The sequence below is a fragment of the Phacochoerus africanus genome, chromosome 1 (assembly GCF_016906955.1).
Source record: "Phacochoerus africanus isolate WHEZ1 chromosome 1, ROS_Pafr_v1, whole genome shotgun sequence".
In the NCBI taxonomy this organism is placed as follows: Eukaryota; Metazoa; Chordata; class Mammalia; order Artiodactyla; family Suidae; genus Phacochoerus; species Phacochoerus africanus.
In genome coordinates, this window is record NC_062544.1 from 60,638,171 (window position 1) to 60,665,280 (window position 27,110).

A 27,110-nucleotide genomic window follows, 5' to 3' on the forward strand; every position below is an offset into this window, starting at 1 on the left:
ATGTTTTATCCCAGAGTTGCATACCTGCTCCATGGCACAGAATATGTGAGCATCATCCTGCTGGAACCTTCGTACCCGCGTGAGTCCTGTGAGTGCTCCTGACAGCTCATTCCTATGAAGCACCCCAAAATCAGCTATTCGCAGAGGCAACTCTCGCCAGGATCTTGGCCGATGATCAAACATGAGGCTGAGGAAAAAAGTAAAATCCACTGATAATTAACCTCATAATAAAACTGCGTCTCTATTATTATAAGAAAGGCTGTCAAAAAAAGCTCCTGGTTGTAGTTGTTCATACGAGCAACACTTCTCAAAGTCTGGGCTTTGTACAACAATGCAAGCACTTGCATGAATAAAGCAGCAAATCAATTTTAATACAACCATCCATAAATACATAAATAAACTATATTCCCCTAAGTCTGGAGTCCTAGCCTTGTGTTCAATATTCTATTAATTTGAGAACTGACTTTGAAGTTCATATTTTAAAGAAAATCTTAGCTATATACAAATCATTTGTAACACTGGAGACCAAAGTCTGTACTTTCTCATTGCTCCCAAAAGTGCTTCCGTTCCCTGTTAGTCTAAAGGTGCTTCAGAAACTTGGAAGAATCTGGGAGAACTCAGATGAACCTGAACTAGGTTCCATGACCTACAAGCCAGTTCCCTGGTGGAAACTCCTGTGTCTCACCCACTCTCCCCTCGAGGCCTTGCTACTGGGAGCAGCACCTACAGCCGTAGCTCTTCCTGGTCTTCCTGCAGGATGCCCTTCACCCAGCTTTCAAGAATACACAGTGAGCTGCCTCAAGCAAGGCAAATTTTTCCAAGGATGTGAATTCATTAGGAGGTTATCATACATGTTTCTTAAAAAAAATTATATATGTATCTGCTATGCCCCACATTCAGTCTCCCTTGTTCTGTATTCTGCCTGTTCACTGTTATTATCCCAGTGCCCTTCTTGAATGACCTCAGATCTGAGGATCTAGCTGGGCACAGAAGACCTTACCAGACCACAGTGATAATGCATTTAAATACTCTTCTGAATGGATTAGCAGTGAGATCCTGCTGTGTAGCACTGGGAACTATGTCTAGTCACTTATGATGGAGCATGATAGTGTAAGAAAAAATAAATATTGGGGAAATAACAATAATAAATACTCTTCTGATTATATAATTTGTTTTTAAAAAAATACTTTAAAGGAGGGAGAAACGATCTAGGACTGATGGCAAGAAAATCTTTAATAGCAACTCAAAAATGCTGAATACCAGTGTCCTGGGCAGTTCATGGGTTTCAGAGCAAAGAGCTCCTTCTCCACCTCAAAGGAGAACATGTTATCGCTGTAGTGCTGCCAGTGGCCCGAGGTCACCCAGAGTCGGCTGTTGTAGATGTTTGGGGTGACTACCTCCTGGAATCCTCGTTTCCTATATTCGCTCTGTTGGAAAACAAACACCATACATGTGTACGGAAGTAAAAATTTAAAGGGCAATTTTTATCTAGTATAGTTCAAGATGCACATCTCATAAGCTAGAAGTTCCAATTGGAGGGATATATGCCAAAGAGGAAGCTCCTGCACACACACATGAGGAGGCGACTGCAGCACAATCCAGTAATACTGGAAAGTACAATAAAGAAAAAGACCTGTTGTGGGAGTTATATGACGGACTAATACATAATAAGTGAAAACAAGCTGGAACTGTATATACCTACAATGAAAACCACAGTGCAGACTGACAGACAATGAGACTTCATCTATGTTAAGTCTGAAGCACACAAACACATAAATGCTTTAAGGCAAATATTTCTGGGGTAGATGTAAAAATAACATGGACAGAAATGACCCATTCATGTTAACTTCAAATAGTTGTTTCTTTTAGGAAAGGAGGGAAATGGATCAGAAAGGGGTCTCAGAGAGTGTTTTTTTTTTTTTAACCTTTACTATGAATGGTCAGAAAGCCATAGAGCTCTTATGTAAAGGGTTACAGGCCCCACTTCAAGTTTACCAGCGTGTCTCATGCGTACACACCCATGTAGATGGACAAAATCATGTGTTAGGACAAGAGAATTTTTAAAAAATTTTATGAGACCTCTCATGTCCATTTTCATTTATTCTTTGAAATGTTTCTTTTCAAACACAAGATTATCTTCCCTTTTGGCAGACCTTATGTAACAAAATCAGCTTATGTCTTAAATCTACAGAAGAAATAAAAAATATGGTTTACCCTGATGAAGTCAATGAGTGTATTATAAATGTATGCTCCTTTAGGCAGGAAAAAGCAACTTCCAGGGCTGAGTTCATGGAAGAAATATAGTTCTTGGTCCTGAGTAAAACAAAGGCAAAAGAAAATTTTTATATGTATATAATATCAGCATAAACTTCAAGGTTCTTTAGTTCAGAATACGGTCATGATGCTTCATTTTTAAATGGTACCATTCTCAAAGAAAACCTGAAGACATTTCTGGTATGCAAATTAATGGTATAAAATTGCAGGTGCTTTACAATGTAGCAAAGTACATTCTCTGCCTGTTACATTCCTGAACCCAGTCAGGTTTATCCAAGACAACTATGGGGCAGGTGTCTTAGTTCTCTTCTACCATGCACAGTGGGGGCTCTCAGAATGTTAATTCCTCAAAGCTCCAAAATCTGAGTGTTCCTTCCTTCCCTCCCACCCTCCCTTCTTACTTTTTTCAAAAGTATGAGCAGCAGAAAGGAGACTAGGAAAAAGACACTGATAATAAAGCAGAAGATGAAGAAGTTGGAGTTCCTGTTGTGGCTCAGTGGAAATGAACCCAACTAGAATCCATGTGGATGTGGGTTCAATCCCTGGCCTTGCTCAGTGGGTTAAGGATCTGGCAATACCGTGAGCTGCAGTGTAGGTCACAGATGCCACTCAGATCTGGTATTGCTGTGGCTGTGATGTGGGCTGGCAGCTGTAGCCTGATTAGACCCCTAGCCTGGGAAAACTTCCATACGCTGCAGGTGCGGCCCTTAAAAAAAAAAAAAAAAGGATGAAGACTTTGGCTAACATTGGGTCATGGTGAAGAAAGAGACACACCCTCCTACCTCCTTGCCCACCACCCATTTCCCCAAATGTCCAAGTCCTTAGGGAGGGGCCAGTTGACGCTGCCTCCTTCTCAAGCTTCATAACCAACAGCTATAACCTGACACTTGGTACAGAGTGAATACACTCTTAGAAATAGTTTTACCAAACCTAACTTCCAGTTTAGAGAACATTCAGGGGTAGAGGGACAACGAAGATGACACCACAGAATCCATGAGTGACATGCTGTGTCATACTGGACAAAAAGCAGATGAATCTTCCTGGGACTTAAGTTTCCACAGCTTTAGAGTAAGGCAGTCAGATGAGGTGATTTCTAAATTATCTCCCGGCTCTATGCAACACTGCTATACTTCTTTTACAAAAAAAAAAAAAATGTAGGTCTTCAGCAATTGTTCTCAATAAAAGGAATAACTAAAATGAGTTTCTATATGGTACTGAACACACTCTAGAAAGATCATGTGGACAATGAGTAATTAACAGCTTTTACAAGAGAGCACAATAATTACTTGAAAGCTATAGCATCTCTTCAAAAATAAATTCCTAATATCTAATACAATTAAATTTTCAATGAAATGAAGAAAACTCAGTCTAGACACATCATTATTCTTTTTAAACATACCCTCCCAATTTTCCTATGATCTCGGTTTTTAGCTTCCTCCTGGAACTTCTCCCATTCTTTCAACATTTTAGGATCTGGGAAGGAAATGCCATAAATCCTCTGGAGAGTCTCCATATCTGCCTTGCCTTCCCAATATGTGGAGGAATTCTGAAAAAGGAATAACCATGAGATAATATTCAAATGTTTAAACATCTCACTTATTTTAGGAATTAGATCAAAGTTACATTGCTTACTTTGTGTATTTTCAAAGTCTTAATTTTGCCAGTGTGTCTGACGTGAGGACCCCGGCAGAGGTCTATCAAGGGGCCACACCTAGAGATAAAGTGACAGGAATCTTAACAAAGACTTAAAATGGCATATATACCCGTGGTATTTAATGACACTTGATATTCTCACCTATAGACTGTGGTAGTTGGAGTATTCACTTTTTCATTCAATATCCTGCATTTGAACTTGTTGTACTGAAAATAGGAAAAATTATTTTTTAACATAACCATCCTTTATATTTCTAAACACTATATATATCACTAAACTATAACTCAAAATACATCATATCTAAGCATTGTGTGAATATAAATGTATTTCATGTTTTAAAAACCTTGTTAGGAGTTCCTGTTGTGGCGCAGTGGAAACAAATCCAACTAGGAACCATGAGGTTGCAGGTTCGATCCCTGGCCTCGCTCAGTGCGTTAAGGATCTGGTGTTGCCATGAGCTGTGGTGTAGGTCACAGACACGGCTCGAATCCAGCGTTGCTGTGGCTCTGGCGTAGGCCAGCAGCTACAGCTCCGATTCGACCCCTAGCCTGGGAATCTCCATATGCCGCGGGTACAGTCCTAGAAAAGACAAAAGAGAAAAAAAAAAAACCTTGTTAAATTTTGCTAATGAACAGGATAGACATCAACTTAGGGCACTATGTCACAGGCCAATTTACCTTAAACATTTCCAATAACGTTTCCTTCTTAATTTCTAGTCTTTCAAAAGCTTGTTTTTCTTTAATGATTTTCTTACATAAAGCCTCCAAAGAAGAGAAATCATTGCTGGACACACCCCTGAAGAAGAAAATATAATTAATTGCTTTCTATTCCATTCTCCTCACAGCTTGAGGGATTGTTTCTTTAGAATACTTCAAGGGCTTAATTAGAAAAAAATTAGAGCCTTGCAGCATATATTAGGAATTTTAAAATAGACATTTTTTATAAATTATTCTGACATTTTATATTTTCAATAGCTTCTACTTTGGTCATCATGAAGACCATTCCCACTAGCAAACCCTCCAACTCTATAAACACGTTTAAAGGAAAGGAGCGGTCCAAGCTTCATTTTATTTCCCAGCAGAGCTTAGGGGTCCACCTCCACTGATCCTGAAGACAGTTCTCATTAAAGCTTCTACTTCATGAATTACCACAATACTTCAAGTTTTGTTAGTGGGAGGATTTGGTAATTATGAAGCAACGAGCTTTATATCATTCCTCCTTTATTGAAAACTCTTTCAAAATAATGTATGGTGGGCATTCCCTCTGTGGCACAGTGCAAACGAATCTGACTAGTATCCATTAGGATGTGGGTTCGATCCCTTGCCTTGCTCAGTGGGTCGGGGATCTGCCACAAGCTGTGGTGTAGATCACAGATGTGGCTCGGATCCCCCATTGCTGTGGCTGTGGCATAGGCCAGCAGCTGTAAATTCGATTCAATCTCTAGGCTTGGAACTTACACACGCCATGGGTGTGGCCATAAGAAGAAGAAGAAGGAGAAGAAACAAAAAAACATAATGTATGGGCCCAAAATAATTCAGATTTTATTTTCTTTATCCAGTTATGTAACTTACCCTTCTTCAAGGTACATGTCGTAATAGAATCCATTTTCTATTGGTGGACCATAACATAAACACCCACCATAGACTCTTTCCATGGCTTCACCCATTATGTGAGCACTTGAGTGCCAATAAACCTAAAAATTCAAAGAAAAATGGGATGGTTTGAGTGTAGGCATACAAATTGTAAATTAATTTGTTTTGAAAGATATACAAAATTTATTATAAACTTAAGATATGAAAGTCTAAATTTACAAATCTATAAACTACAGTATGATTCTATTCAGAGCCAAAATAATTTAAAAGAATTCTTGGAGTTCTCCTATGGCTCAGAGAGTTAAGGATCTGGCACTGTCACTGCAGTAGTAGCTCAGGTCGCTGCTGTGGCAAAAGTTTGATCCCTGGCTAGGGAACTTCCACATGTCGAGGTTGTGGAAAAATAAATAAACAAAAAGCTTCTAACTACTAAATATTATTTATACCTTAGATATGTAGATCAGCTAAATCTGATTTAGCTGTTTTCAAACTAATTAAATTCAAATGAGCATCATTTATTAAATGGGATGGAAACAATCACCACTCTCTATGTCACTATCTTATTAGTTCAATGGCCCAGCGTCTTTGGAGTCAATCCCAAGTGCTATGCTCTCACCTTTACTTGGCTGTGGAACATCACTTAAGAATTATATCTGCTTTTTTCTTATTGGCCCCAAACAACTAAGGTGGTAATTAAGATGAGTCAAATTATGCCCAAAGTAATGTTTTTAAGATTTATTAGTAAGGTACCAAAATGATTTTTAAAACTCTCATAAAAACTATAACCTGAAACTAATATTGTAAATCAACTACACTTCCATAAAAAAAAAGATAAATAAAATTAAATTCTCATAAAAAACTTAAGGCCTCCACAATACATTTGAAAACCATTGATTGACACATAAGTAAAACACTGTCACTAAAACAAAATATTTTATTTCTTCTTATTTGGTATTCCATCATGGGGAAAGAAGGAGAAAACTTTGCCACCAAAGGTAGACTGATTTTTATAGTGTTTTCAGTAGATCTGTATTTTCAGCTAAAAAAAAATATGGAAATCAACTGTCCAATGGGAAGAGAATTTTATTTTTTTATTTATTTTTTTTTTTGTCTTTCTGTCTTTTCTAGGGCCACACCCACGGCATAAGGAGGTTCCCAGGCTAGGGGTTGAATCGGAGCTGTAGCCACCAGCCTACACCAGAGCCACATCAATGCCAGATCCGAGCCGCGTCTGCAACCTACAGCACAGCTCACGGCAACACCACATCCTTAACCCACTGAGCGAGGCCAGGGATCAAACCTGCAATCTCATGGTTCCTAGTCAGAATCGTTAACCACTGAGCCATGACGGGAACTCCAGAAAGAGAATTTTAAATCATGTTCAAATTTATTTGTTAAATATATACATCTTGATGAAGTATTGACTGAAAGTGCAGAAAGCAATTTTTACTTGCTTAATCAATTTTTAATAAAATTCCCAGAACATTTTCCCCACTGAACAATCTAGAATAAAAACAAATTTAATTAAGCTCACCTCTTAATTTTATAAGATAAGCACTTTTATTCCCTAAGTGAAAGACGAAATGAAGATTTCTAACATGATAATGAGACTTCAATAAACCTTGGCCATCCACTGGCTTTAGTAATAAGCTGGAAAAGACTGCACATATGAATCTGAATAAAAACTTACCGCTTGAGCTTCCTCATCCTCAAACTTGAGAAGCTCCAACGTACAATCTTCCTCCAGAGGACGGTCTAGATCCCAGACAACTTTATTCACTTTAGCAACAACAGTGTTGTCAGCCAGGCCTTGACTTAAAAAAGATACACACATGTACAAAAACATAAGAATCTAAGAAAGAATCTTCTGTAGCACAACAATTAATTTGAGAATAAGAACAGGAAAACAAACATTACAGGCATAACTCGTTTTATTGCACCTGGCAGATACTCTGGGCATTTTTTGTTATTTTGTTTTGTTTTTACAAATTGAAGGTTTGTGGTGACCTTACATCAAGCAAGCCTACTGGCACCATTTTTCCAACAGCACTTGCTAATATTCATGTCTCTGCGTCACATTTTGTTAATTCTCACATTTCAAACTTTTTCTTTTTCCTTCTTTTTTTTGCCATGCCTACGGAATGTGAAAGTTCCCAGGCCAGGGATTGAACCCACCCACAACAGCAACCCTAGTGCTGCAGTGACAATGTGGGATCCTTGACCCACTACACCACAAGAGAATTCCACTTTTTCATTATTATTACATGGTGACCTGTGATAAGTGATCTTTGATGTTACTACTATGACTTGCTGAAGGCTGAGATGATGGTTAGCACTTTTTTAGCAATAAAGTATTTTTCTACTAAAGATATGTACTTTTTTACACATAGAGCTTTTGCACACTTTTAAGACTACAGTATAGTGTAAACAACTTTTACATGCACTACAAAACCACAAGATTCATGTACTTGCTTTACTGCAAAACTTGCTTTAATATGACAGTCTGGACTTGAACCTGCAATATCTCTGAAGAATATCTGTTTATTATACAAAGGTGTATATTTACCTTTCTGAAATTAAATGGAAAAAGCAACAAAGTTCAAAGAAAGTATCTAAGAATATAAGTGGAAGAATCTGAAAATTCAGAAGACTATTATTTGACATTTAATGCTTCTTATTTAAGCAGACATGGAAACTGTGTTAAACAAATAATAACATTTCCCAGTGGGTTTTTTTGTGTTTTTTTTTTTGTCTTTTTGCCATTTCTTGGGCCGCTCCCGTGGCATATGGAGGTTCCCGGGCTAGCGGTTGAATCGGAGCTGTAGCTGCCAGCCTACGCCAGAGCCACAGCAACGCTGGATCCGAGCCACATCTGCGACCTACACCACAGCTCACGGAACCTTGACCCACCGAGCAAGGGCAGGGATCAAACCCGCAACCTCATGGATCCTAGTCGGATTCGTTAACCACTGCGCCACGACGGGAACTCCTTCCCAGTGGGTTTTTCTGTCTTTTTTGTTTGTTTGTTTGTTTTTAGGGCTGCACCCACAGCATATTTAAGTTCCCAGGCTAGCAATGTGGGATCTGAGCTGGATCTGCAACCTACACCACAGCTCACAGCAATGCAGGATCCTTAACCTACTGAGCGAGGCCAGGGATCAAACCTGAGTCCTCATGGATACTAGTTGGGTTCGTTACTGCTGAGCCACAACAGGAACTCCAATTTCCAGAGGTTTGATTCATCTCTAAATTTTTCTATATAAGTTTTACTCAAAGTCAAGCCTGTTTAAACTCCAAAGGAAAAGGGGGAGGGGGGGCGTGTTTGATTTCTAAATAACCTGCTTTTAGTCACAATAGCCAAGACATGGAAACAACCTAAATGTCCATTGACAGATGATTGGATTAAGAAGATGTGGTATATACACACAATGGAATAAGAGCCAAAAAAGAACAAAATCATGCCATTTGCAGCAACTTGGATGTAACTAGAGACTCTCATACTAAGTGAAATAAGTCAGAAAGACAAATACCATATGATTTCACTTATGTCTTGAATCTAATATATGGCACAAATGAACCTTTCCACAGAAAAGAAAATCATGGACATGGAGAACAGACTTGTGGTTGCCAAGGCTGGGGGGGGGGGGGGGAGGAAGTGGGATGGACTGGGAATTTGGGTTTAACAGATGCAAACTATTGCCTTTGGAATGGATAAGCAATGAGATCCTGCTGTATAGCACTGGGAACTGTATCTAGTCACTTGTGAAGGAGCATGACAATGGGAGAAAAAAGAATGTATATATGTATATGTGACTGGATCACCTTGCTATGCAGTAGAACACTGACAAAACACTGTAAATCAGCTACAAAGGAAAAAAATAAAAATCATTATCAAAAAAAAAGAACAACTACTTTTAAAAATGAATAACCTGCTTGAAATCTGTAATAGATCTTTCCTTTGAGAGACAATGCTATACTCAGAATCCTGCAAATGACTAAGATGATATTATCTACAGCAAATATATAGGTGAATAAGTACTATTTAGTAAAACATTTTATAATATGGATTAAAAAAGTCATCTATATACATAGCGTATAGTGCAAAATATGACTCCCCTCAAGTGCTGAGATGTCAGACCACACCAAGGGTACACATTACAGGGGTGCCAAGGAGGGGAAGTAGCAAAGGTCAGAGTAGTCTGGACAGGCTTTAAAAATAATGAGGGGCTGAAGGAGTAAAAGATTTAGACAGGAAGAAAAGGAAAGAGGAGAGGCACTCCAAATGTGGGATAGGTATGGATGCCAGCGGAAATGCAAGTTAGGGAAAGGTTCAGGAAGCTGTGTGGCTAGAGCAGAACTGGGTAAGATTAATTAGATTATAGATCCAAATGTGTAGTTAGAGAAATGATAGTCTGTGATAGTCTAGCCAGCTCAACAAAAGCAGACAACAGCCTACACTATGAAGAGAAAGTGTATAGCCTCACACTGTGAGTCTTAAATAAATCTACTACCAGAAGGCTTTGTCTAGGTAGACTTGCTGTGTGGGGTGGTTTGCTCCTTGCTCTGTTTAAGCAACCAAGTGTATACAACTTTTAGCCACTGAAGGATCACAACAGAAGAACAACAATAAATTCCTATCCCATTTTCAGTGCTCTCACTAAATTTCCTAAATTTCACATAGATTACATCCAATGCTTCCTTTCCTCCTGAGAGCAAATGGATACAATAAAGTGAATAATCTACATTTGACAAAACACATGGATTTGATAGAGGGAAGTTAGAGGGAAGTATATTTTATCATATTGGTATAAAACAACTGTCAAAAGATTAAAAAATTGATGAAAAGGTGATTAATATTCCCTATGTTTTTTGGAAGGAAAATAACTTTTATCTTAGAGTCCAAAAGGTATGCTGAGATGCTAATAATGGAGTTATTTTTGAAAATGTAATTACATATAGACCATACTGAATCATTTCAATTTTCTAAGGAAGGGGTAAAATCATCTATACTTTAAGATTCAGGACAAAAGCCAATAACCCAATAGAAAAATGGGCAAAAGACCTCAATAGACATTTCTCCAAAGAAGATATACAAAAGGCCAACAAGCACATGAAAAAAATGCTCAACATCTCTTGATTATTACAGAAATGCAAATCAAAACTACTATGGGGTACCATCTCGCACCAGTAGAATGGCCATCATTAGTAAGTCCAAAAATAACAAATGCTGGAGAGGGTGTGGAGAAAAGGGAACCCTCCTACATTGCTGGTGGGAATGTAAATTGGTACAACCACTATGGAAAATAGTATGGAGGTACCTTAGAAAACTAAATATAGAACTACCATATGACCCAGCAATCCCACTCTTGGGCATATATCCAGACAAAACTTTCCTTGAAAAAGACACATGCATGCATATGTTCACTGCAGCACTATTCACAATAGCCAAGACATGGAAACAACCTAAATGTCCATCAACAGATGATTGGATTAAGATGTGGTATACATACATAATGGAATACTACTCAGCCATAAAAAACAACAAAATCATGCCATTTGCAACAACATGGATGGAACCAGAGACTCTCATACTAAGTGAAGTCAGTCAGAAAGAGAAAGACAAATACCATATGGTATCACTTAAATCTGAAATCTAACATACGGCACAAAAGAACCTTTCCAGGAGTTCCCATGGTGGCGCAGTGGTTAAGGAATCCGACTAGGAACCACAAGGTTGCAGATTCGATCCCTGGCCTTGCTCAGTGAGTTAAGGATCTGGCGTTGCCATGAGCTGTGGTGTAGGTCGCAGACGCCGGCTCAGATCCCGTGTTGCTGTGGCACTGGCGTAGGCCAGTGGCTACAGCTCCAATTGGACCCCTAGCCTGGGAACCTCCATATGCCGTGGGAGCAGCCCTAGAAAAGGCAAAAAAAAAAAAAGAACCTTTCCACAGGAAAGAAAATCATGGACATAGAGAATGGACTTGTGGTTGTCAAGGGGGTTGGGGAGGGGGTGGGATGGACTGGGAATTTGGGGTTAATAGATGCAAACTATTGCCTTTAGAATGGATAAGCAATGAGATCCTGCTGTATAGCACTAGGAACTATATCTAGTTACTTAAGATGGAGCATGATAACGTGAGAAAAAGAATGTATATATGTATGTATGACTGGGTCACCTTGTATAGTAGAACACTGCAAATCAGCTATAATGGAAAAATAAAAATCATTTGAGATTCAAAACAAAATTTCAAAGAAAAACCTTTACAAGTTTAGGGAGGAGGCCCCCCCTACACACTTTCTCTTTCTTTTTATATTTATCAGGAATCATTTGAACTTTTTAAATAGTCCATTATTCATGTTATACTTTTTCATAGAAAAAGAAGTTATTGCGGATTTTTATAAAAATGTTGTAAAGCACCCTCACTTCCAGATCGGTGACTGAACTCCAGACCTAAAGTTCATCAATGTCTTATTTCATTCAATTCAGAATTTCGCAGTTTCCCCCCAAATATTTTCAAACTAATATGACAATTACACTTAAATAAAAGTATTCATTCAAAAAAAGAGAAAAATTATTTTCCTGTTGGCCACTTGATAAATCACAGCATAATGTGGAGAACAATATTGCAGCATGTAGAAAAGTTCCTGGACTAGCAGAAGCCTAGGTTTTCATCCTGACAGCTACAATCTCCTCTTAAATCAGCCTAACCTTTAAAATACTCTCTCAGCTGAAAGGCTGAACTGATATTTTACTATCCAGTTACTTTTGATCCCACATAGAAACTTTCTTGGAGTTCCCTTTGTAGCTCAGCAGAAATCAATCTGACTAGCATTCACAAGGGCACAGGTTCGATCTCTGGCCTCACTTAGTGGGTTGAGTCCCGCATTGCTGTGGCTATAGTGTAGGATGGCAGCTGTAGCTCTGATTCGACCCCTAGCCTGGGAACCTCCATGTGCTGTGTGTGCGGCCCTTTAAAAAAGACTAAAAAAAAGAAAGAGACTTGATCTTTGGAGTAAGATAGAAGTACTTTAAGTAGAAGTACCTGACAAATTTACTAAAACATTCCCTTTGTAAGAGGTCCAGGCTATACTGAACACGTGGCTTGTGGGCCTACTCCCACAGGATGGCTTTTACCAAGAATCACCTGTGATGGTTGCCAAATTTGTTCATGTACTTGTTATTTTATGTCTTTGGCTCAACAATATAAAATTGATGATAATTACCTATTTTTGACAGTTCATGTGGTGGTTTCATTTGTTTTAGCTCAATTATTATAAATTAATAGAAACAGAAAAGTAATTCAACAACGGAACTGTGGTTTCTGTGAAAACCAAGGTGAATGTTTGAGAAGGCTTAATAATGGCAAGTCACTGAAAATATTGTCAAGTCAGGTATGGATGAAACTACATAAAAATCTGGAAGGGGAGTTCTCGCTGTGGTGCAACAGGATTGGTGGCATTTCTGCATCACTAGATTGCTGGTTCAATCCCCAGCCCAGCACAGTGGGTTAAAGGATCCAGTGTTGCCATAGCTGCAGCATGGGTCGCATAGCTCAGATCTGATCCCTGGCCTGGGAATGCCAGAAAGAAAGAAAGAGGGGGGGAAGGAGAGAGAGAGAGAGGGAGAGAGAGGGAGAGAGAGAGAGAGAAAGAGAGAAAGAGAGAGAGAGAAGGAAAGAGAAAGAGAAAGAAGGAAACAGAGAAAGGAAGAAAGAAAGAAGGAAAGAGAGAAGGAAGGAAGGAAAGAAGGAAAGGAAAAAAGAAGGAAGGGAGGAAGGAAAGAGAAAGAAAGGGAGAGAGAAAGAAAGAGAAAGAAAGAAAAAAATTCTGGAAGGATTCTACACTCAGCTCCTCATGTGTGTTAAGATAATGTAAAACTTTAAAAAGGGCCATATAAGTATTTTAGTCTGCAGGTCACATATGGTCTCTGTTGCATATTCTTCATCATCTTATTTTTTCAAATCATTTAAAAACATAAGAATGATTCCTAGCTCTTGAGCTGTACAAAAAAAAGGCTCTGACTTGATAGAAGATATATGTGTCAATTTATGCTTTCCCAACTTTATCATTTCTTGATAAACTTACCTATTCATCTCAATCACACCAAATTAGGAAAGCATTTACTATATTACTAAGTATGCATCTAATTCTTTATTTTTTGTCTTTTTGTCTTTTTAGGGCTGCACCTGCAACATATGGAGGTTCCCAGGCTAGGGGTCCAGTAGGAGCTGTTGCTTCGACCTACACCACAGCTCACAGCAATACCGGATCCTTAACCCACTGAGCGAGGCTAGGGATCGAATCTGCAATCTCATGGTTCCTAGTCAGATTCATTTCCACTGTGCAACGATGCGAACTCTATGCATCTAATTCTTGGTTACCTGAAAAAACTTCTTCCCAAACCAATAAAAGTTTTAACATTAGATTTATAAAAATTGTATATTATTTATGTGCCATACATTAGTTTCTAACTTTTCCATTTGAGATGAGCTACCTTCATTTTTAACTTTAAAACTGAGACTTTTTAGTCAAAATAGGTGAAACACTCTTTACTTGGTTATGCGACATTTTACGATCAAAGTAGAACTCATACTATAAAACCCTTTGTCAAATAAGACCAAAATTGACTCTTGCAGACATTAACTTTGAAGCTTAACTATAAAGTTCCACATCATTCTTTAAAAATCCCAAATAAAGTAAATTAAACATTAAAAACACTGAAGTGGAACACAAAAATAATATGAGGGTAAAACTTGGCAGGATAAAAAAATAAGTTTAGTTACAAAGAACAGACGATCAAGACAGGTGCAGCTTTTACCTAATTCCACAAGCAATTTGATAGGGTGTAGTTTTCCAAGACTCTGCATCAACCTGTTTACCATCGGGCAGGGTGACTTTAATTGGCTTGCTGTCTTTCTCTGCCTTTTCTGCCAGAATGGAATCATGTTCTGCTTTTAGTTTATTATACATCTCAAGACGAGTGTTAATATATTCAGGCCAAGGATTCAACTACAAGACAACAAATAAAGAAATATTAAACACTTGCTTTCCATTTAGAAAAACAAAAGAAACAGTAAAAATAAACAATACAAAATCCCAAAGTACACACTCGATATGGCACATGGAATGCCAGAAATTATCAATTACCTTATCTAGTCCTAAAGGAAGGCAAAAGAAGGAATTAAATGCTCTCTTCTTAGAATGATTGACGGCTTAAAAAATAGAAAAATAGAAATAACATAAAGCACATCTGGCCTGTCAACATCCTGGATGGACAACTACTATATTTTATTATTATTTGCATAAAGTGATTTTTTTTCTTTAAGGTATTCTCTTAAGGTCTTTTCTAACTAAATGATCTTCTAAGTGCAACTATAAACAATACTGGAAATAAAAACAACTAGCTGGTTTTTCCATTTTGTTTCAATCTTGTTCAACAAGGGGATGGACTGTGCAGCTGGTCCACTTATGGTTCCCATATCTTCACCTGCAATTACTAACTAATAAACTTTATTTGACTTAAGGTCTCCCATTTAAGGAAAGGAATCAGTGAATTTAAAGAAGCCAGGATCACCATCTTTTCCGGGGACATTTAATTAGCAAATATAAGAAAACAACACAACAGTACTGCCCATAGTGGACAAAATTAACCAAAGTATTTTATATAAAACACCCACCCAGATTCCTGAAAGTCCGGCAAAGAAAGAAAGAAAAAACAAGACAATAATCAAAGATCTGACTTCTACTATCAGAGACTCCAGGTCTTTAAAACATTTCAAAAGAAAGGCAGGTGAAGACACAACCGCTCAAAACCTATGGGATGCTGCGAAAGCAGTGCTCAGAGGGAAATTTATAGCAATGCAGGCCTTTCTCAAAAAAGAAGAAAGATCCCAAATGGACAACTTAACCCTCCACCTAAATGAATTAGAAAAAGAAGAACAAAAAAGGCCTAAAGTCAGCAGAAGGAAGGAAAGTATAAAGATCAAAGAAGAAATCAATAAAATAGAGACTCAAAAAACAATAGAGAAAATTAATAAAACCAAGAGCTGGTTCTTTGAAAAGGTAAACAAAATTGAAAAACCCCTGGCCAGACTCACTAAAAAGAGGAGAGAAAGAACCCAAGTAACCAAAATTATAAATGAAAAAGGAGAAATCACAACGGATACAGCAGAAATACAAAAAACCATAAGAGAATACTATGAACAACTATATGCCAACAAATTTGACAATCTGGAAGAAATGGACAACTTTCTAGAATCTTACAGCCTGCCAAAACTGAATCAAGTAGAAACAGACCAACTGAACAGACCAATCACTAGAAATGAAATTGAAGAGGGCATAAAATCACTCCCTACAAATAAAAGTCCAGGACCAGATGGCTTCACAGGCAAATCCTATCAAACATATAAAGAGGAACTGGTGCCCATCCTCCTGAAACTCTTGCAAAAGGTTGAAGAAGAAGGAATACTCCCAAAGACATTCTATGATGCCGCCATCACCCTCATTCCAAAACCAGGCAGAGACACCACCAAAAAAGAAAACTATCGCCCAATATCATTGATGAATATAGATGCAAAAATTCTCAACAAAGTCTTAGCCAACAGAATCCAACAACATACCAAAAAAATTATACACCATGACCAGGTTGGGTTCATCCCAGGTTCACAAGGATGGTTCAACATACACAAATCAATCAGCATCATACACCACATTAACAAAAGAAAAGTCAAAAATCATATGATCATCTCAATAGACCCAGAAAAAGCATCTGACAAAGTCCAACATCCATTCATGATCAAGACCCTCGCCAAAGTGGGTATAGAGGGAACATTCCTGAATATAATCAAAGCCATTTATGAGAAACCCACAGCAAATATCATACTCAATGGGGAAAAACTGAAAGCCTTCTCACTCAAATCTGGAGCAAGACAGGGATGCCCACTCTCACCACTGCTCTTCAACATAGTTTTGGAAGTCCTAGCCACAGCAATTAGACAAACCAAAGAAATCAAAGGCATCCATATAGGAAGAGAAGAGATCAAACTGGCACTAGATGCAGATGACATGATACCATACATAGAAAACCCAAAGGACTCAACCCCAAAACTACTTGAACTGATTAATAAATTCAGCAAAGTAGCAGGATATAAGATTAACATGCAGAAGTCACTTGCATTTCTGTATACCAGCAATGAAATATTAGAAAAGGAATACAAAAATATAATACCTTTTAAAATTGCACCTCACAAAATCCAATACCTCGGAATACACCTGACCAAGGAGGTAAAGGACCTACATGCCGATAACTATAAAACCATAATCAAAGAAATCAAAGAAGATGTAAAGAAATGGAAAGTTATTCCATGTTCCTGGACTGGGAAAATCAATATTGTAAAAATGGCCATACTACCCAAAGCAATCTACAGATTCAATGCAATCCCTATCAAATTACCCAGGACATTTTTCACAGAACTAGAACAAACAATCCAAACATTTATATGGAACCACAAAAGACCCAGAATCGCCAAAGCAATCCTGAGAAACAAAAACCAAGCAGGAGGCAGAACTCTCCCAGACTTCAAGAAATACTACAAAGCCACAGTCATCAAAACAGTGTGGTACTGGTATCAAAACAGACTGACAGACCAATGGAACAGAATAGAGAATCCAGAAATAAACCCTGACACCTATGGTCAATTCATCTTTGACAAGGGAGGCAAGAACATCAAATGGGAAAAAGAAAGTCTATTCAGCAAGCATTGCTGGGAAACCTGGACAGCTGCATATAAAGCAATGAAATTAGAACACACCCTCACACCATGCACAAAAATAAACTCCTAATGGCTGAAAGACTTAAATATACGACAGGACACCATCAAACTCCTAGAAGAAAACATAGGCAAAACATTCTCTGACATCAACATCAGGAATATTTTCTCAGGTCAGTCTCCCAAAGCAATCGAAATAAGAGCAAAAATAAACCCATGGGACCTCATCAAACTGAAAAGCTTTTGCACAGCAAAGGAAACCCAAAAGAAAACAAAAAGACAACTTACAGAATGGGAGAAAATAGTTTCAAATGATGCAACCGACAAGGGCTTAATCTCTAGATATATAAACAACTTATACAACCCAACAGCAAAGAAAGCCAATCAATCAATGGAAAAATGGGCAAAAGACCTGAATAGACTGTTCTCCAAAGAAGATATACAGATGGCCAACAAACACATGAAAAAATGCTCAACATCGCTGGTTATAAGAGAAATGCAAATCAAAACTACCATGAGATATCACCTCACACCAGTCAGAATGGCCATCATTCATAAGTCCACAAATAGCAAGTGCTGGAGGGGCTGTGGAGAAAAGGGAACCCTCCTGCACTGTTGGTGGGAATGTCAACTGGTACAGCCACTATGGAGAACAGTTTGGAGATACCTTAGAAATCTATCCATAGAACTTCCATATGACCCCGCAATCCCACTCTTGGGCATCTATCCGGACAAAACTCTACTTAAAAGAGACACAGGCACCTGCATGTTCATTGCAGCACTCTTCACAATAGCCAGGACATGGGAAACAACCCAAATGTCCATCGACAGAGGATTGGATTCGGAAGAAGTGGTATAGATACACAATGGAATACTACTCAGCCATAAAAAAGAATGACATAATGCCATTTGCAGCAACATGGATGGAACTAGAGAATCTCATACTGAGTGAAATGAGCCAGAAAGACAAAGACAAATACCATATGATAGCGCTTATAACTGGAGTCTAATATCCAGCACAAATGAACATCTCCTCAGAAAAGAAAATCATGCACTTGGAGAAGAGACTTGTGGCTGCCTGATGGGAGGGGGAGGGAGTGGGAGGGATCGGGAGCTTGGGCTTATCAGACACAACTTAGAATAGATTTACAAGGAGATCCTGCTGAATAGCATTGAGAACTTTGTCTAGATACTCATGTTGCAACAGAAGAAAGGCTGGGGGAAAAATGTAATTGTAATGTATACATGTAAGGATAACCTGACCCCCTTGCTGTACAGTGGGAAAATAAATAAATAAATAAATAAATAAAATAAAATGCATATCAGAGGCAAAAAAAAAAAAAAAGTAAGGCAGGGAGCCTGTGGTGGCAAAATAGTCAAACCACTAATTGTCTACACCATTTATGTTTTTCAATTGAGAATAACATGGATATTAACAGCTGCATATAAAAGCAAAGCAATGGTCTGATTTTACCATGGGTTTCTATCTCACATGGCTTTAAATTAATCAATCAGGTATAATAACAAACATATGCTTTAACACTTACTCAATTTTGATAATGCTATCCAAAATTGTACAAATAGGAGTTCCTGGCATGGTGTAGCAGAAACGAATCTGACTAGGAACCATTAGGTTGCGGGTTCGATCCCTGGCCTTGCTCAGTGGGTGAAGGATCTGGCATTGACATGAGCGGTGTGTAGGTCACAGGTGCGGCTCGGATCTGGCGTGGCTATGGTGTAGGTTGGCAGCTGTAGCTCTGATTAGACCCCTAGCCTGAGAACCTCCATATGCCACAGGTGAGGCCCTAAAAAGCAAAAAAAAAAAAAAAAAAAGTACAAATAACATATATCAACATAACACACTTAATCTGAAAGGAATACAAGCTAGTATGCAATCCTTCAGAAAATGACTTGTGATAACAGAAAATAAAATCAACTATACCATATGGACTCATTATTTGCCCAGCTTGGGTATTAGGGTTTCTGATAATTATGGTTATCTATTATTTCAATCTCAAAGGTTAATATTTCCCTTAGAAGCAGTTAAAAAAAAAAAAAAAGAATAGCTACAAAACTAAAAGTATTTGTTTTTAGCCTGGTTGAATATAACTTCTTAGAACTATAAGTCTATCTTATATGAAGTAGCACTTTTATCTTTTCTCCCCTTACACAAAATTTCCCACTCACTTCAATCATTTTTAAAAATTGGCTTTTAATTTTTTAAATGGAAGAGCCTTAATCTCTTTATAATTACCCCCTATGGCAGTCCTCCCTTTTCTTTAGTCATTCAGGTGCTCTTAAGGAATTTTTTTTTTTTTAAATTGCCGTGGGGTCCATAATCCTCCATGGTGAGGCATCAGTAAATTAAAAGCTCAGTCTGACATGTAAGGATGGCCTGACCCCCTTGCTGTACAGTGGGAAAATAGAGAAGAAAAATAAATAAATAAATAAATAAAATAAAAGCTCAGTCTGTCATTCTACAACCACACTCTGGAGCCCTCAGGCCCATGCACATTACCTGGTTCTACCAACTCAGAAGCATCAGTAGTACCATCCTACCCACCACACAATCCTCTGTATCTTAACTGCAGTTTATCTCTGCATCCATCAGACACTTCCTGATCAGAAGAACTTAGTGTCAAACTTAACTTATTCCACATGCACTGAGCAGCTACTCTGTTCCTGGCCCTGGAGATACAGGGAGGAATAAGACCTGCCCGCTGCCTTAGAAGGGGAACAAGACAAGGACATAAATGATGGAAGAGTGAAGGTCTTGGACAATTCACTGTACATTTTTTTTCCAGACAGATCATTTAAAACATGTATCATCAAACCCGTCACATATGCAATTCTCTATTCAGACAACCCTTTGTTTCCTATTTTCAGGTTACTTCTTGAGCTTTAACAGAACAGCATGTACTACTCGTACTGAAAGATTTAAAAAAAAAAAAAAAAGAAATTAGGGAACATACACATTTTTCCATTCATTTGCAAATTTTGAAATTCACAATCAATTCCCTGTACAATTACAGTGGGATATAATGGACAAAACACAACAGAAATGGTTATGCGGGGCTCTAAGCAACAAACTTCTCCTAAAGTAAATGGATGCACTATAAATTTAGCAATGCAACATTTATAAAAACAGCTCTTTAAAGCCAGTTTACTATGTCACAGTATAGTTCTTAAAAGCCTATTCCTTTGTTCTTCTGCATGCTGGTAGCTTTCTAAAGAGTCTCTAATAAAATTGTCATGATGACAAGCCCAGAAAGTGAAGCATAGCTCATGCAGTTCAAGAACAAAGTGAGAAGACAAGCACAACTTCCTCCCAAAGCAGAACACCCAGAAACCAGGTCGGTTACGGACTAACTTCAGAAATACCAGTTCCTTTTAGTGTGAGCCTGGCAAACTAAAAGCTGTTTTCTCTGCACTTGAGAGGCATCAAGGAGATGTGCCCTAGCTTAAAACCAAACCCTAGTGGCAGGTCCAGGGGAAACAGTGCGAATGAGGTCAAGGAACTGGGCTTTTTTGGTTTCTGTTGTATTCGGTATAAACTCAAACACAGAGTCTCTTAACATCTCATTGAATGAAATGGTCAGACAGTTAGCAACCAGTCTAGCAACTGACTACCATAGCCTGCTTTTTGCCAACTTTTGTTTTCTGGTTTTCAGATCTAATCCCACAGATGATTTTACAATCATACTTCGTTTTCCTTTTTCAGTAACAAGTAATTGCAAGTCTTTCTTCTCCTTTCAGACTTTCCTAATTCTTCTTCCTGATTTCTCAAACTTATGCCATTTTATGACCCCACAGAAAACCATTAGCATCTTACACAGGATGAGTCTGAGACAGCTCCCGACACCCATCAATCTCTGAAGACAAAGCCCCTGAAGACATTTACCTCTGCTCGACCTCCATCCCCAGATCCTTCTTTGTTCTTCTTCTTGCCTCCTTCCTTTCTCTTTTCCTCAGCGGCACTCACCTAAATAAGCAAAAAAGACACGAAGGTTTTATATTTAATTGAATTTGACACCCATCCATGCTGCCCCAGAAGTTATGAGAATGTTAATTTAGCACTCATATTTTTGAAAAGTAGAAACCTGATTTTCAATGACTAGAAAATTAAACTACTGTCAAAGACAGGTTAACAACTTAGAATGATGACAAGTCCTTAAAAAAGTAGACAAGTTACCTCCTAATGTTCCAGTCCTCAAATTTCATTCATTTTTGCCTGTTCTCATGACTCTTGCTTCAGTTTTAAATGTACATATACTAAATATACAGCTACAAGTAGCATGCCATTCAGTATTTTGAGGAAAAAAAAATCTAATGCAATGTATATCTATCCATTTCATAAGCACTACCCAGATTCCCTGTGCTCACATTATTTTGTTAAACCCTGTGGAAGAAGCAAACACAAGACGCAATCCCTGCCATGTGCAAACTTAATCTCTCTGGGGGAAACTAAGGCAATACAGGTGTGAGAAACTCCTGGAGGAGAAAGGAACACAGCTACAGCACTCTGATCAGACATCAAATAACCGGGGACAAAAGTAAGCGTTACCACTTTAAAGGACTGAGAAGATTTTAACAGTCTGGATTTTGAGAATGGAGGAAATTCATTCTAGGTATACATAGAAACTTATTGTCAGAAGTGTTTGTCGGGGGAGAGAAAATGACTAAACTTTTAAGGAAATAATGTCAGACAGACTAGGGCTCAGACAGAAGCAAGCACTAAAAGCTACCAGAAGGAATATGGACTTTCATCAGAAGTCCATGAAGTCACGGAAAATTTTAAGATAGGAAGTCTTGTGCAAAAAACAACCGAGGGAGTTCCCATCGTGGCTCAGCGGTTTAAGAACCCTACTAGTATCCATGAGGATGCAGGTTTGATCCCCGGCCTCACGCAGTGGGTTAAGGATCTACCTTTGTCATAAGCTGCGGTATAAGTTGCAGAGGCGGCTCAGATCTGGAGTGGCTGTGGCTGTGGCTGTGGTGCAGCCAGCAGCAACAGCTCTGATTAGATCCCTAGCCTGGGAACTTCCACATGTCACAGGTGAGGCCCTTTAAAAAAAAAAAAAAAAAAAAGCAACCAATGGCAGAGTTGGTCTCACCAGCGGTTCTTAACCACAGCAATTTTGCGCCCCAGCGGACATTTGGCAATGCCTGGAAACCTTTTTGGTTATCGAAATGGGCGGGGGGGGGGAGATACAGTTGGCATATAGTGTGTAGAGACCAGGGATGTTGCTAACCATCCAATAATGCACAGGACAGCTTCCCACAACAAAGAATTATGCAGGAGTTCTCGTCGTGGCGCAGTGGTTAACGAATCCAACTAGGAACCATGAGGTTGCGGGTTCGGTCCCTGCCCTTGCTCAGTGGGTTAACGATCCGGCACTGCCATGAGCTGTGGTGTAGGTTGCAGACGCGGCTCGGATCCCGTGTTGCTGTGGCTCTGGCGTAGGCTGGTGGCTACAGCTCCGATTCGACCCCTAGCCTGGGAACCTCCATATGCCGCGGGAGCGGCCCAAAGAATTAGCAAAAAGACAAAAAAAAAAAAAGAATTATGCAGTCCACAATGTCAAGAGTGTTCAGGTGGAGAAACCCTGAATCACATTACGAGATGCTGCAGAGTGTCTCATTAGAATTACCTCCCTGTGACTGTTCAGATACGAACATCATAAAGACAATTTCATTACATAAAGTTTTACAATTTACAGTGTTCCTCCACAATCACATCTGATTCTCATGGAAATATTATAAGGTGGGTATTATTATTTCCATTTTATAGATGAGATTAAAATAGAAAAAGATGATTTTTTTCCAGGTTCACAAAATCTACAAGTGGCAGGAAAAAAAGATGCTCATCCAGATGATGACAGTGGTCAACTCTAAGGGGGAAATGTGGTCATCAGCAGTGAAGGAGTTTTGAGGGCAGAACTGGGGATATAAAGGAGGGACTTTAGCTTTGTATATGGTTTTTTGGGGGATTTTTTTGTTTTTTGTGTTTTTTTTTTTTGCTTTTTTAGGGCCACACTAGCGGCATGTGAAGGTTCCCAGGCTAAGGGTCAAATCGAAGCTACAGCTGCCAGCCTAAACCAGTCACAGCAACACCAGATCCGAGCCACATCTGCGACCTATACCACAGCTCAGAGCAACACCGGATCCTTAACACACTGAACGAGGCCAGGGATCAAACCCGAAACCTCACGGTTCCTAGTGGGATTTGTTTCCGCTGCGCCATGACAGGAACTCCCTGGTTATTTTTTGTTGTTGTTTTTTTTTGTTTTTTTGTTTTTGTTTTTGCACAAGCCACTGTAGTGACAATACCAGATCCTTAACTTGCTGAGCCACAAGAGAACTTCTGTATATGTTTTTAACTTTTGAACTTTTTAAAAAGTCTTAAGATATATTCCTATACTATATAATTCATCCACATAAGCTATATAATTCAATGATTTTTAGTATATTAACATTTGCCCAACTATCACCGTTTTCAATTTCATCACTCCAAAAGGAAACCCTGAACCCATTAGCCGTCATTCTCAGTTTCTCCCTCTCCCCAGCACTTGGCAACCACTAATCTTTCTGTCCCTATAGCTTTGACTATTCTAGGTATTTCATATAAATGGAATCATTCAATATGTGGTCTTTTGTGACCACATTTTTAGTGTGAGCTTTCACTTAGTACAATGATTTCAGGATGATCTGTGTTACATGTATCAGCATTTCATTCCTTTTTATTGCCATATAATATTCCTATTTATATTTATATTTACCCATGTGTCACTTGTGGACATATTGGTTGTTCCTTTCAATTTAACAAAACATGATTTGTGTAATTTCAAAAATAAATTAAAATTTTAAAATGTGACTATAAATTTCACGCTAATACTTTCCCCACTCTGGGATTCAGGATTTAATAAACTTTTAAGATTTAGTATAGCCAACAGCTGAACAATAAACACATCTTAAACCAATTCTAATCAGGTAAAGCACTAACCGACAGGAATATAAGAATACCTACATGCCTTCTCTATACTATAGGATTAGTGGAGTTCCCACTGTGGTGCAACAGAAACCCAGAATCCGATTAGGAACCATGAGGTTGCAGGTTCGATCCCTGGCCTCACTCAGTGGGTTAAGGATCCTGCGTTACCCGCAAGCTGTGGTGTAGGCTGCAGAGGCGGCTTGGATCTGGCATGGCTGTGGCTGTGGCAGGGGCCGGCAGGTACAGCTCTGATTATACCCCTAGTCTGGGAACCTCCATGTGCTGCGGGTGCAGCCCTAAAAAGACAAAAAAAATTTTTTTAAAAATACTATAGGATTAGCCATATCAGGTAAAAAAAAAAGGGGGGGGGGAAATTAATTGCAGGTCTATCAGTGAAAATTTAAAATGGAAAGAGAATTAAATAATTCTATTTTCCTGATTAAATGTTTTTGATTTTGGTCCTATGGGTATTTGCTAAAAGAACAGAAATAATGGAAAAGGAGAGAATTAACACCAAGGCTTTTTTTGTCTTCAAAATACCTCTCCATTTTACAAATGAGAATAGTGGCTGAAAGAAAATAGGTAATTTCCCATGTGTGCACAGCTGTTAAGTAGAACAGCCCAGGGACATTAAAATGGTACACAGAACAGACTGCGAAGATGTTCCTGATACTAAAGGGAAAGTTCAGAGCTGAAATGTTGAGCTTTTGCGAATGGGTTAAGTATTGCCTCCAGCACCAAGCAGGGAAGTGTGTAACTTCTCTAGAGTTTGTCAGCTGCGGTCACCCAGCCTCCATCACTTATTATAAACCACCCAAAGCTTGAGCAAGTTGGACCAGGTCTCGGTGACTAGGCTTTCCCTTCCTTAAACTGGGGATCTTACCCCTACGCGGTTTTAGAATTAAACGAGGCCCTGCAACATTCTTCCCAACTACGGTGAGTGGAAGACAAGAGTCTAGGAGTCTGTCCGGAGCCCTAGACTCTAATTCTGTCTCGGCTTCTAATTAGTTGTGTGACTCAAAGCAAGACACTCAAGATCTCAGTTTCTTCATATACAAAAGAGAATGGACCCTGAAAAGACCTGCAAGGCCTCGCTCTACTGTATGAATTTGAGTTTCCTCGCCAAAGGAGGCCCTGACTTACTCAGGAGCTCCATCGCCCCTCTCGGATTCCTCCAACCCCCTACACCGCACCCCCTACACGACCGGGGCCACTTCCTCCACCCCTGGCTCCCCGGTAAAGCAACGTGGGTACCGGGAGAGCCCAGCCCAACCTCCAGGCTCTACTCTGCCCACTCACCGGCTTTTCCTCGCCTCCCATCTTTTCTGAAGGGTTGTGGGCTTTCTCCTCAGACATCGGCAAATCACAAAAAAAAAAACCCAAAACGATAGGCTGCACAGGAGAGTGGACGACAGGTAAAATTGGGCTTGAACTCCCGGAAACCCTCCGCTTGCGCCACTCGTGCCAGCTGATGCAATAGGAAAGCGCCCAAACTCCGCCTCCTAACTTGACGGGAGAAGCGGCAGCCAATCGACAAGGGGGAATGGCGGGCCCTCCTTTCTCTAAACCAATGAAAAAGCTTGTCGGGCTATAGCCCTTCTAAGAAATCAGAGTGAGGCAGGGGCAGGAGAAGAAACTGCAGACGTTAAACCCGCAGGCCCTGCTTTTCCCAGGGTACCCGGCTTTTCCCAGATCCTAGAAGTCCGCAGTGCGCCTGCGCCTTCTTCTGGGCAACTCGGTGACTCGGACTATTATTCTAGGGCCTTTTCGGCCACCGTAGCGAGAGAGAGGGGCTAAGTTTAAGTTTCCGGGAAGTCTCGGCCACCTGAATATCATCCCTGCTGCTGGGGACGGACTCCGGGAGAGTGGCCAGCGTTCCCTGCTGCTTCGGTGTCGCCTGACCTGGCCTGACTGCTGAGTTCTGGAGACTTCTCAGGGGTTCCAAGTCTGTGGCAGTGAATCGAGTGAACCCTCCTCACTGCAATTCAGGATTCCCAAGACCCAGGCCTTGGTGATCCAGGAACGAGCGCCTTTGCTCGGAAGTTCATTAGTACATGTCACCGCCTACCTATATTGCATCAGAGAGCATTGAACATGCAGTGAAACTTTCAATTAAGGAAATAACCACGCCGACTCCACGGATTCTCCCGTAGAGGTCTCAGTGTTTCGAATCTCCTGGTCTACTTTCATTTATTTTACCAGCCAATTGAAAACCGTTACTAATTTGAAATCAGAAGTGCAGTGAGCTCGTCTATAGTTTATGACCATCACCAACTTACTCCATCACCAGATTTTATAGATTTTACTTTCTAAATATCAGTCCTCGACAACTTGACACCTTCAGGGTCGTCCTTCCGTGAAGATCAATAACCAATAGCCTCCTGACCCGACTTTCTGCATTCATTTTTCACATGGCACCAGAATACAATACAAATATGATCATGACAACCTCTTGCTTAAAACTCTTCTTCAGGGGGCTTTCAGTATAAAAATAGCCAAAGCTTTGAAGGCCTCTGACTGCCCAACGTTTTCACTTCACCACGCAATGAACGAGTGATCTTACTGTTTCTCAGGTGTGCTCCCACAGGTTTTTTTTGTACCTGCAGAGTTTATTCTCCCCATCCTTATCTCTTCCTGCCCCACATGCTTTTTGCCTACTTTGCACCTATGTTAGCTCTCAAGAATTGTTGTCTTAGGGGAACCATTTCTTGACCCTTACTGAATGGAGCAAGTCTCCCTGTTAGATCTTCCTGCAGCTCTCTTTATAGCACCTATCAGTTCAGTTTTACGATTATAAAGTTACTGATTGAAAGCTTCTCTAAAGCACAACT

At 39.4% G+C, this 27,110-nt stretch overlaps 1 protein-coding gene across 1 annotated transcript in view; it reads right to left on the minus strand.

Moving 5' to 3' along the window:
* The window catches only part of TARS1 (threonyl-tRNA synthetase 1), a 31,867-nt gene extending 5,993 nt beyond the window's left edge, over positions 1-25,874 (minus strand). Inside the window, exons 1-12 of the mRNA XM_047767441.1 lie at positions 25,579-25,874; positions 21,190-21,270; positions 14,339-14,529; positions 7,211-7,334; positions 5,500-5,621; positions 4,606-4,723; positions 4,070-4,134; positions 3,907-3,985; positions 3,674-3,820; positions 2,215-2,313; positions 1,261-1,427; positions 25-187 (exon numbers count right to left, since the gene is read on the minus strand). Coding sequence (XP_047623397.1) covers positions 25-187; positions 1,261-1,427; positions 2,215-2,313; positions 3,674-3,820; positions 3,907-3,985; positions 4,070-4,134; positions 4,606-4,723; positions 5,500-5,621; positions 7,211-7,334; positions 14,339-14,529; positions 21,190-21,270; positions 25,579-25,635 — 1,413 coding nt within the window. The 5' untranslated portion in view covers positions 25,636-25,874. The remainder of the gene's footprint in view (positions 1-24; positions 188-1,260; positions 1,428-2,214; positions 2,314-3,673; positions 3,821-3,906; positions 3,986-4,069; positions 4,135-4,605; positions 4,724-5,499; positions 5,622-7,210; positions 7,335-14,338; positions 14,530-21,189; positions 21,271-25,578) is intronic.
* Positions 25,875-27,110: the final 1,236 nt, after the last annotated feature.